We start from the raw sequence: 13159 nt of genomic DNA on the forward strand, positions 1-13159 counted from the left end.
TTTAAAAGAATATAATACCAAACCTTTCTAAAACATTTTAGTCTAACAGGCCATTTGCTTGTGATGCTGTTGATCGGGTTAACATTTTGGCAGATATTCTGTATATTGTACTAATGTACTATATCATCTATACCACAGTCGTTAAAGGGAAAACCTATGAAAGAGTTTCATAATATATTTATTCTCGAGTTAGCATTTTTGGACTGTGCTGTAGATGTGACTTAAGTGAGTCAAAATACTTGTGACTGGAATTTATTTAATTATGCTTCGTATACTGAGAAGAGTTAATCATGACTCATACTTTCAGATCTCAGTATCACTATTGTTTTCATGTTTACACCAAGTCTGGTCTATAGATATGTGTATCGGGTTGCCTGTGCAGTGGCTTTTCATTAAGAAAAAACTAATGTATCTTTAAGAAGAAAGATAATAAACGTGGGCTCTGTTTTAGTGGATAGTGCATACTAAATGTACTTTGCCCTTTCAGTGGTTATTGATTTATACGTGGTATTCATGATCGTATATACAGTCCCTCCTCTCTCTCTCTCTCTCTCTCTCTCTCTCTCTCTCTCTTTCTCTCTCTCTCTCTCTCATGTATGTAGTGCGCATAATATATATATATATATATATATATATATATATATATATATATATATATATATATATATATATATATATATATATATAAAACCAGGGGTTGAATGAAGAAAACATTTTATTTGCGACTAGTTTTTTCGGAAATTTTACTTTCTCCGTTCATCGGGGGGCAATCAATAATTGAATATTAGTTAGAAGAAAAATGAATGACGTAATATAAGTTACATTAAAATTGATACAGCTTTGTTAATTTTAATTTAACTTATAGTAATTTTGTAATTATATCTTATTTTGCTTTGTTTTAATGTAATTTGATTACGACATTGATTTTAAGTGTAACTAATATTTCATTATAGATTGCCCGATGACGGATTAAAGCAAATAATGATGCTCTTCATTGAAGCCCTGGTTTTAATTTATTATTCGTCTCCGATTTCCACGGAACTCTTCTATTGCTGATATATATATATATATATATATATATATATATATATATATATATATATATATATATATATATATATATATTATATATATATATATATATATATATATATATTTAATATAACATATATATATATATATATATATATATGTAGTGGTGTGATACACACACACACACACACACACACACACACGTATGTATGCATGTATATACATGTTGTATATATGCAGTGTGTGGATGCATGTAAATGACTTCTTAGGCTCCCGATTACATATTCCGTATTTTAGAAATATTTTCCTCAACGAAATCATTGCTTTTGAGACTAGGTGGGAAATAGGAATTTCTCAGTATCCTTTTTAAATTTTCAAGATTTTCTGTGGAAAATGTACCCAGAAAATAAATGGAAATAGTAAAGTCAGAATTTCTTCACGTGTATGTTTGACATAATTTATGCGAACGCATACAGGAAAAGAACACACACATACACACACACACACACAACGTATATTTTTTCATAAGTTATTTTCCCCCTTGCAAGGGGGCCAGAAATGTGTAGCTTACTGGTGTCTTACCATGTCTTTATATATATATATATATATATATATATATATATATATATATATATATGTGTGTGTTATTAATATATATACATGCTAAGAAATCACAAAAGTAAGCACGTGATTTTGTTTATTAGCTGAAGCCACTGGGAAAATTTAAAATAGAAAAGACAGAGTGCCAAGTACTTTCGTGTGTTTAACACATCTTCGGGGCAGAACATCAATAAGAAATACTAATGTTAAAACTCACAAGTAATACATAAAAAGTAACTTGACTAGTACAACAAATTAAAGGATAATGTTAAAACTTTTCAGTATTTTTATATATATATATAGCTATATATATATATATATATATAAATGCATGTATGTGTTTTTATAATATTATATTGGTGTGCTCCTCTGAATGTTTATTGATTCGATAGAGATTAGCGTAGAACGCCAGAGGAGCGAGCAATTGCTGTCTGCGCTAATGACTGTAAAGACTCGTCAAAAGGAGCGCTATTTGACCCTTGATATTATCTCCTTGTAGGAAAAGTTTTCGGCCGAGACTGGCGATGTCCTCTGAACTAAGTAACTGAGTGGAATCGAGTGAGCGACCTTTCGTCTTCCTTGCAGCAAAGGGTCTCTCTGTCCCTTCTCGGCAGCCGTTCTTCATACGTCCTTCATTAGGGCAAGAAGATTACAGTTCCATCATCCGGCATATATTCTTATCTCGGAGGAAACCTTCACGTGTACGCATTGCAGTAGACCAAGACAAAAATCAATTCTTAGTTTCCCTCTTCCTCTTCTTATGGGCAGATTGGTGTAGGTGAAGCTATTTAGGTGTCGTGGCGTTTTCTCTTCTCATTCAACTGTATAATTGTACTTAATTTAATCTGTTGAATATACCTGTGTTCATAGTCTATGGATAATGGTGTTCATGATACTACTTTTAGAGTAAGTGCTAAGATACGAAACTTAAATTATGCGAAAATAATAATAGTTGAAGTAACACAAGGCGTTGGGATGATACTTTGCGTCAGTACAGTAAAGCACGTTGTTGTCAGCCCTTCCATTCGCGCGCGCAGGCACGAGAGAGAGAGAGAGAGAGAGAGAGAGAGAGAGAGAGAGAGAGAGAGAGAGCGGGCGAGTTTATGATACCTGGGGACCTATCACACCATTTAAACCTACGGGAAAACGATGATACATTTCGGAATAAATCTCAGTCGCAGCCACACGTGCCCTTGCCAGATTTTCTTCGAGTGGTTTTTTCTCTGTTTTGTAGCTAATTGTTGTTTTAACGCCAGCGGTTTTATTTACTTGTGCGAATGAGAGATGAAGATCGTAGTAGTACCTGTGTGATGAAAAGGCAGCATCTCGTGTAACGAGAAAGAAAGAGAGAGACAAGTGTAGAAGTGTGTGTTCGGATGGCGGGGGAAGGGTGGGTGGTCACGGGATGAGGGGAGGGGATGCCCCGGCAGAGTAGTGGCAGACGGGGGGATAAATGCGCCAAGTGGGAACCCAAGCGTGCGCGGGCCGGGTTAGGGGCCCGTAGCGATTCGTGGCCCCCCCACCCCAAGTCATTGGCTCGGTAGCCGTGGAGCTGGAAGGAAGGGTCTGTCGCAACGCTCTTCCACACTCGACGCACGTGATGTCCTCCTTCCACCTCCCCCCTTACACTCACACCTGGAATTTAATTGATACCTGCCGTTAAGTAGGTGTCAAGTCATAGCGACAGTGACCTGTGTTGGCCCCTTGCTCAGAGAATTAACATGCAGGTAACGAGGAGCCTCATCGTCATTTGAACTGACTATAATATCCGAGAGAAAGAAAGAGGTGTATACACAGCTGGCTGGGCGGATTTTCCCATCTCAAGGATTTTAGTATAAAACTAGTCGGCGATCTCTGTCTCTCTCTCCCTCCCCCTCCCTCCCTTCTCGTCTCTCGTCGTGCTGTGGAAAGGAAAAGAAAGAGAGAAATGTGTTATTGGTGTCGGTGATGTGGATTATAAGGTGGTGATATCAGTTGACGGTGTTGTGAATGAAATAGTTGTGCTCACACAAGAACTGATCAGATCAAATGTGCTAAAACAGTCGATTGTTGAAAAAGTGGTCGAAAGAGATTGGTCTGGAATTACCAGGCACGCACCAATTGATAATAATATAACCATTTTGTAAAACGGCAGTATTGATTATTCAAAGCAGAGAGAGAAACTACACGACGAGACTTCCAACGAGCAAAATAAGTTTTAGTTTCACAATCTGATCAAAAGATATATCGGAGTTTCAGTTGGTATTAATAATCGTATAAAACGTTGTTAAGTATAGCGAGTGACAATGTCTGCGATGTCGCAAATTATGGATGCAACTTATTGCATTGGCGGAGACATGGATTTCGGACGCATGTTCGACCAGTATTTGCACAAGGTAAGGAAGGAAGCGGTTGGTTTTGTAGCGCTAAGTTTAAACGGATTGGCTTTAGGTTCAAGAGACGAGTTCAAATGTCGCCGTACATTTACGCATCTGTGGAAGTGGCGTCGGTAAAATATTTGTCGGATATTTTAGTCAAGTTATTGGCCACCGTTATGAGACTGATGCCCTAGACTGTTATGAGCAAATTGAAGTTTCATTTCAGTCACGTAGCACTTTTAGATATGGCAGTAAATCCGTTCCGGTGAGACTTTTTTTTTTCCGGTGATTTTATGTCATCAACTGAAGTGAGATTGAAAGACCAAAAGATTGAAGCAGGTGAAATATAACGGTCGTGGCGAAATCCGCGAGTGAAATAACCCTCGAAATATTCTAGCCACCACCCCATGTAGGTGAAACCTACACGAACGTTAAGCCTACTTCCAAAATTCAAACGCATATAACCCTTTTCGCAGCCTGCTGGGACTATCTAGGCTTGATCTCGCCCTCACGTGTTCCAAAGGCTCTCCTTGTCGCCCTTTCCTTACTCTTGTATGAATATAAGGTACTATTTCGTTGATCACAGAAGACACTTGTTGGCAAGCTGTAAAACTTTTCCCCGTAAGCTTTACCGCAAGCGGATAATCTTAGAATATGACAAACGTGACCAGGTTCTCTTCCAGGCTTTGTCAGTTTAAACGCACGCGGTCTTAAAATGTGGTATTTGAAGGAAATTTTGAATTTTTTTATAAGTATGCATTGTATGATGAAGTGGTACAAATACCGTAACAAAGTTTAAGATGTCCGCCTTGCGTCGTACGCTGGAAGCCGCAATTTATAAAGATATGAATAATAACATTAGATTAAAACCTTAGAGTGCGATGTGTTTCATAGGCCTAACAATATCTAAAGTGAAATTGCTACGTCCCGCCCATGATATTGGGGCGGAGGATGAGAGGACTTAAGATTCTAATAGGGAGAAATTGGGGGGATAGGAAAGAAGATGGGGTTGGCACCCCATTGGCTGAGAGATCGTCATAACCCTCCTTAACCCCCCAACTCTAGTATTCCAAAACCCCCTCCTTCCCCTCCTTTCAGCTTTTTTCCGCTACCGCCTATCGCCCGTAGGATAGGCCTATACAATGATCTCTGACAGCCCTTGCAATAACTGCCAAGGATATGAATGATAGCCTTTTAGGGAGCTCTTGACATGGGCTTTGAGATTTCCTCTTCACGCAGTACTTAAGCTCCTCTCTCTCTCTCTCTCTCTCTCTCTCTGTGTGTATATATATATATATATATATATATATATATGTATATATATATATATATATATATATAGTATATATATATATATATGTATAGTCTGACTAGAAATATGCGCACTACATATTCACTCTGAAGTGTTCCTTTACGAAATCGAAGGAAGAACAAATATTGAAGTGCAATTCATTTGTTTTAATACTTGCTTGCAAGCAGACAGACAGAGGGAGGAGCCTCTGTCGGATACGCTGAATTTGACGCATGGTTACCATAAAACATTGGCCACATTCAGTCTTTCACACATTTTGCTTAATTGATATGTCAAGTCCTTGAGACCACACCAGGCCCAACTCGCTCTCTTGAAGGTGTCCGGGGAGAGTATATAGATTAGACCCGAAGAGGACGACGACGTTCAACTCGGCAACAAGTGTAAGAGGCGCTGGCAGGCCACCAGAAAAAGAAGGGAAAAAGCGAGATTCATGTATGCCCAGGCAGAGAGATTTCTCTCTTGGATACGTGTTGCTTTACGCACATAAACACACAAGTGCTGGATGACGTCGATACGTTAAACGTGTTACAAATGTTTTACCGATGATGGGATTGTTGACGGAAACTCGAGATTTGTCGGTATGTAAGTCTTCTTGTGGTTTAAGATCCTCACGATTACTTCTGTTATTGTCGTTGAGTTTGAAGTTTCACTGGACATTGGCGCAGTACTTGATTGAGACCTCTTTCTTTTTTCCGGCGGTGGTAATATTGATTGTGAAAGATACCGTAATTAACCATGATTATAATATGTGTATATATAAATATATAAAATATATATATATATATATATATTTATATATATATATATATATAGGGACAGGAACGTTAAGCTGCGTTATTTTCCGCTGAGGATAGAGGCATTAATTTTGAATTATAACGTTATACTGTTCGATTTTTTTTACCTTCGATTTATTGCCTCTTGTTTAAAAATATATATATATATATATATATATATATATATATATATATATATATAATATATATAATATATATATTCTCTATATTTTGGTGTTTTTATGGGCTCCTTTTATTAGATATATATATATATATATATATATATATAATATTGGATTAATTGTAGATACTTTATTGAAAGCGAATAAATCTTGTTACGCTGGTTTTGGATGCGTGCGGTACACACAATGTAAACATCAAGCTTCATCTTGCGAATAGAATATGGAATTGTCAGACATGGGACAAGTGGACTTTCAGCACTGCCTCCTTCCCCCAAAGGAAAGAAAAAAAAAAAAAACGCAAACTGAAGTCGAAATCGGAACAAATATTCTAGGGTAAATCTTTAGTGACGGCGCCAAATGCGGCATCACCTGCCCCTTAGGTGGGTTTGATAAGCCATTATGTGCGGGATCTGTTTTGGAGGGGACGGTCGGGTAGGTAGGTGGTGTTGAGAGCTGTCTGACCGCTTCCACTCAACTTGGATGGGGATGGCTGGCGGCTGATACTGCTGCTGCTCTGCTGCTGCTGAGCTGCTCTGGATGAAGCTGCCTGGAAAACCACGTGGTTCCCAAAAGGCTTGTACATTCTCTCTCTCTCTCTCTCTCTCTCTCTCTCTCTCTCTCTCTCTCCTTAAAGTTATTTTACAGTAAGACTGAGGTATCCCTCTCTTTTTCTCTTTACACAGGACGCAAACAACTTCATGCTTTATGCGAAGGACTGTTTTTGCTTGATGATCTGTTGTGCGCATGTCTTGTATTTTGTTCATTAGGTTCCCCTAGTTCAACGAGAGAAGATTGCAAATCTTGGAACAGAAAAAAAAAAATCTGTATATATTTTTTTTCATTTTCCTGTGTATGGTAATGTGAGGAATCACGTGATTTGTACTTGAAAATCTTGATTTTCCCTTTTAAAATGAGAGTTTATTAGCGGATGCTAATGAGGACTTTCGTTATGAAAGATGGGAGAGAGCTTTTCCCTATTTCATCTCTTGCACGCGTAGCTATCGCTTATCTTGTTATTTTATATCAAGCGCTTGACTTGATGCCCAGCGGCATGTGTGTCATATTTCTGCTTCAGTCTTGAGCCTTATTTGTATGTCGTTTTACTTTTTGGTTATTCATAACACCATGAATGGATGGAATATGGATGTTTGCGTGGCTTTGCGTCATCATTTTTCAAATTCTCATTTATATCGACAGCTGTTAAGGTCAGTAAAAATGGAGGAGGATTTTGATGGGTCACTGCGTTTTTTTGGGGGAAAAAAGTGTGAATTATAAATGAACCTCAGATACTGGAGAATAATATAAATTTTAATTATAATCAGTGCTAGCGTTCGAAGTCATAAAAATATAGTTGTTATTTAGTGCGACTATTTCAATACGCTGGCGAAGGAAGAAAGGAATAATAAAGAGAAAGAAAGTTGCCGGGAAGTCAAGTAGCATCAGCTTTCATGAAGGTCCCGGGGGCTAAGTTGGTTTAATGAGAATAAGTCTACGGGGATTTATCTCCGGGATTGGCGACGGTAAATCGTTGGTTATGGCATTTCCGGTTTTTTTGTTTCAGCGCTTTTTGTTCCCTTTCTTTGTTCGTTACTAAGCGAAAGCAAAATTACTGTGATTCTAAAGTTTGAGTTTATTCCTTGGCTTTTTTTTCCCTTTTTGCGTTTACCACGTTACAACCCGATCCTAAAAGTGATTGAGGTATTAGCGATTAAGTGGAATTTATTGTAACTTTTAAAACATTTTTGCTCACTGAAGTGGCATCGACACGCCAAAGGGTCGTTAAGTCAATGGTGCTTTGCGGATTTTTCCCCTTATTAGTTCTGATGTGAATCGCGGTAGTAAAGGCTTATCTTGAATGACTTTACGTTTGAGTGGCGTTTTCACTGCCTATTGGGAAGTAGAGTATGCGTGTCTGTCTGTCTGCTCACATGAAATTGGGCATAAATATGACCACATCATTGTATATGTGATGATGGTGACTTAGATTTAAATTTCAATAAGAGAAGTCAGTTATATTTTCTGTTGAGCCTTCCCAGTTAAGATGTATCTAATCACATTTTTGTGCAATTTTGACAAGTTTTCGAGCTCTATGAATTATAATATGAAGATCAAATACTATCCAAGAATATGACAGTCATATATCCCAGTACCAAGTAATTTGTAAATTGTCTTTTTCTTATTTCCAATGATAATTAATTCCTATCAGATTCCGCCCCAATTAATGAAAGGGCGATGTTCGATCATGATTTTTATTTAACTTTTTTTTTTTAGCGGGGTCAAATATGTTTTTTTTTCCATTAATCGTATTTGTTGGTGTTATGGTAAAGGAGATTTTTTGGAAGGATCTCGATAGTTATTGCTACAGGTGTGTTTCACAGGTGTGTTTTTATATCGGAAGGCTTACTTTCAATGAAGAGTATTTAACCTCACACACTTTATATATACATATAGCTATATATGTATTTTGTGTATATATATGTATAGATACATATAGTTATATATGTATTTATTCATGTAATATATATATATATATATAATATATATATATATATATATATATATATATGTATGTATCGCCACTTTTACTTTCAAGTTGTCGACAATGAATATGTAGGCATAATATATATATATATATATATATATATATATATATATATATATATGCGTGTGAATGTGTTAACATACTGCACCGAATATATATATATATATATATATATATATATATATATATATATATATATATATATATATATATATATGCGTGTGAATGTGTGAACATACTGCAACGAATAAGCGTAGTCGAATAAGGTGGTACAGAAATGAGAGAAAAGTCCAGTCGTAAATACTGTATAGCCAGATGTGCCATCATAATTTTGGTATCCATTTGAGCGTGAATATGATAAACTCTTCTGTCACTCAAACTATGTTCTCGAAGATTGTAGAAACCGATACTTAACGGTCGATTTAGGTATTATGATGAGAAGGTGAAATTCAAAGATGGATTTAAGCAAGCGGACTTTCTTTTTTTTTTTTAGCAGATGTGGCGTAGGGTATGTCGACAGAATCTTCGATTATTGAAGATTTTTCTAGTATTGTTTATTTTGCATGTTTCTAAGTTTATGCAGTTGAATTTAAAAGGATAAACTGTTTAGATAGTACCTAAGTTTTCAATGTGTCACAAGCCAACTCGTATAGTTTTATCCAAGCAGGAAAATAAAGATAGAGTTTATCGTATGTTTGTGTATGTGTTTATATATAATTATATATATGTATGTGAATATAATATACATAAACATACGTATATATAATAAATATATATATGCACACATGTATATATATGTATGTATGTGTGTTTGGCTATAGTACACATCCATACGCCTTATTACTCATAATGGGGTTGGTGCGAGAAAGTGTTAGTCTTCGGTTTCTTACAGGTCTTGTGCAATGAGATTGGTTTTTATTGTTGCTGAAGGTGCTTGAGTATCGGTTGGTGAAATGCCCGAATGCCCCCCCCAGCCCTGCTCCTAAAGCAGTCCGTTATTTATCCATCAAAACCGATGGTGGAGAAGAGATGGCATTGCTTCACGATGTCCTCGACCACGAGTCGGACTTGGAACCTCTGGCATGATGGTTCAGTTACTACGTGACTAGTTTGTTATAAAGCAGTAATTTTAGACTACAACCCATTCGTTTCGAAAAAGAAAAAGAAATAAAAAAGCGGATCTTTATATCTGCTGTGTTCGCATTTGTTGGGTGCCATGGGATTTTTTTTTTTTTTTTCCCTAGCTAATTTAAAGTCGGCTGCTAATCTGTTAAGGTACTACTCCAATGTTGAAAATGAGAAAGGTCCTTGATATTTTTGATAAAGGAAGGCAAGCGCTTCTCCGATATGGACAGGTACACATACAACGTTAATCAAATGTGATTTCATCAAAGGATATAGCTAATGATCACGTTTGAAATTTCTCTCTTGATATGTAAAATATATGATCATCGATGGTTCCGTTGATGTTTCTCTACCTCTTCTCCCTCTTATTTCTCTCCCTCATAACGTCCATATTTCGTCTTCCTCCCTCCCTCCCTCCCCCTCTGTTCGTCTATTTGTATCGGTGACTGCCTCCCTCCCTCCCTCTCTCCATGCTGGCTTTATCGAGTGAATTGGTATGATGTAATTAATGAGATTAGTATCAACGACTTCATCAAGGTAATTCTAGTTATAGTTAACTATTAATTGCCACGTTTCCGAAACGGGGATAAAAAGGTCGTGCGGTGTGTTTTAGCATTTTGTGCCTCGTTTTTATTTTCGGCGTTTATGAATGATGTATATTTTTAATGCGGAGCTCTAAATAGGGGCATTTTGTCACAGAACAAAATAGGTCATTATTTAACCATTGTCCTGACCTATTGAATGCCGTTATTGTCACGCCGGCTGATGAATTGGATCATTGCCGTGACGTAATGCAGTGGAGTGTAATGAATTTGTTTTTAAAAATATAATGAATGAGTCGGCGATGTATAAAATAAGGGACATTTGTTCATTCGACGGAAGGGATTGTCGCCAACTTTTTCATTCATCGCGGGGAAACGACCCCTCGCTTCGCTTCCGCGGCGAAGAAATAAATACCTCGCATAGCTAATGATTACTCAAGATTTAGCTGCCGTTTGTCATCGCTGTCGGTCGCTGTTGTATTTGGCAAGTCGCTTCAATTTCATCCTTCTTGTGAAAGAAAGTCCCGCTCGTCATTTACGATTGTAGCGAAATTGATTGTCTGGAGTTGATAAAGCGGAATGATTATGATATATATATATATATATATATATATAATATATATATAATATACAAACATATATATGTGTGTGTGTGTGTGTGTGTGTGTATGTATGTATATACTATGTATGTATATAAGTGTGCACGCATGCGCGCTTGCTTGCGCGTACACCCGCGATTCATGCCTTTGGAGCAAAACATGTCCGTCAAGGATAGAAAATATCAAAATTACACCAGCTGCAGTTCAAAGAGTTATCTTTCAGACATTTGTTAAGTAACACAGATCAATTAATATGGCAAATAAAAAATTCCCTTTGCCTCAGCAGAATTGCCGTAAATCCACGACCGGTGGGCGGAAAAAGCAAAAAAAGGGGGGAAAAATGGTTGAAAAAATCGGTCTAGTGCGGTGAGCGGTGATTTACTCGTGTGTTGTTTATCTTTTCAACAATGAGTTTTAGGACACGCAAGACTGACTCTTTATTGCAAACTTCAATGTAACATTATTAATACATTTGATGGATTTTCAGTTGATTGTTGGTATCAAGAGAGAGAGAGAGAGAGCTTGCAGTTTGAGAGACGGGGTCTTAATTTGCAGTCAAAATCACGATTTTGCCGTCAAATTGGTTTTCATGATTGGACGGCTGTTCTTTCTAATTTGGTACTTAGAGTACTAGGAAGTGTTCTGCACTAATTATTGTTAATTTGATCTCTCTCTCTCTCTCTCTCTCTCTCTCTCTCTCTCTCTCTCTCTCTCTCTCTCTCAAGCGACGCGATTTACACACATCCTTCCACTATATTAGCATTGTTTACTATCACGCGTATTTTCCGAGTTGTAGTTATCGAGGTATTTTTGCAGACTGGCGAACCTGCACCATCCATATCCATCCCTTGCCGCGCAATGTACCGCGTCCTTGCTCTTGTATACAGCTGTATTGTTATGAAGTAATACTGTGTTTTGAAATCCTGTATTGCGGCATTTGTTTAGACCTTTCATCATTGTCGTAAAATTTTTTTTATTATTATTATTATTATTTCTGATAGGGCTTATCTTGGAGGTTTGAACCGCTGAATCAGGAAGGGGAGGTTCATCCTAACTGTTATTTTCAGGTCAGATTTCTTGGGCATTACTATTAATTTTTTTTTTACTTTACTACATCGTTTTGCATACATTCGCGTTTGTTGAGAGAAAGTGTAAGAATAACCATTACTTCTGTAATCTTATCTCCTGGTGCATAAATTTGATTTTTATTGATTCCTGAAATCTTTTCTTATTTGTTTTCAAGATATTAATATACTCTAACACTTTCTTTTCCCGGAAACTAAATTTGGTACTGGTTACATCACCTTGCTTTCTGTATAGGATTATCACTATTATTAGGGGGTGTTCAGTTTGAAAAGCTCCCGTGATGCTTCGTGTAACTGCAATGGTACCATTGACGGTGGTTTCCAAATGTTGCGGATTGCAGTTCATTACTGTCAGGTGTTCATCTTTTTCTTTTCATGTTCGAGAAGTTTTTGGTAGAAAACTGTTTATGTGCGGTTACGTTGTTAAGTGATTTTAACAGAAAATAAGGATTTATATACCTACATTGTCATAGAAAATTGTTCTTATACAGTTGAAGTATATCGTGCCAAAATAGATGGAGAAAATGTTATGTGAAAAATATTAGAGTGTTTTTGCTTAATGTGACATAGATGGTGTCGTGCTTATCCGCTGGACGTTTTTCCCGGTGTCTCTCCGTGTCTGTCTTCCTTTTCATGATGGTCGCCCGCTGCTTGATATCACTAAGAAATTTACTAGTCTCCAATTTTGTTTACGTTTTCTTCGATGTCTGTGAAGCTTGCTTAAGTTACGAAGTCGGCCGTTTCTAGAAATTTTCCCTTTTCGAAGAAGCTGGGGCAAGTATTTTCTGTTGCGAATTTTCGTTTCAGAATATCTAAGGCTTCGTTCACTTACGTATAGATTTACTCACACCCCCCCAAAAAATGATATATATATATATATATATATATATATATATATAATATATATATATATATATATATATGATATATATATATATTTATATATATAATATAATATATATATATATATATATATATATATATACCGTTAATTCGTTGGCGCCTAAGAA

General features: G+C 36.7%; 1 protein-coding gene across 9 annotated transcripts in view; it reads left to right on the top strand.

Moving 5' to 3' along the window:
- Positions 1 to 13159, top strand: part of LOC135200190 (TOX high mobility group box family member 2-like) — a 1058689-nt gene that overhangs the window by 751060 nt on the left and 294470 nt on the right. For 2 of the 9 annotated variants that reach the window (XM_064228569.1, XM_064228574.1), the window contains exon 1: positions 3152 to 4007. The exons of the other annotated variants lie outside the window; for them this stretch is intronic. In XM_064228569.1, coding sequence (XP_064084639.1) covers positions 3918 to 4007 — 90 coding nt within the window. In that variant the 5' untranslated portion in view covers positions 3152 to 3917. Of the gene's footprint in view, positions 1 to 3151; positions 4008 to 13159 lie in introns of those variants that run through there. 9 annotated transcript variants of the gene reach the window in all.

This window comes from Macrobrachium nipponense, chromosome 26, assembly GCF_015104395.2.
Source record: "Macrobrachium nipponense isolate FS-2020 chromosome 26, ASM1510439v2, whole genome shotgun sequence".
NCBI classification, from domain to species: domain Eukaryota; kingdom Metazoa; phylum Arthropoda; class Malacostraca; order Decapoda; family Palaemonidae; genus Macrobrachium; species Macrobrachium nipponense.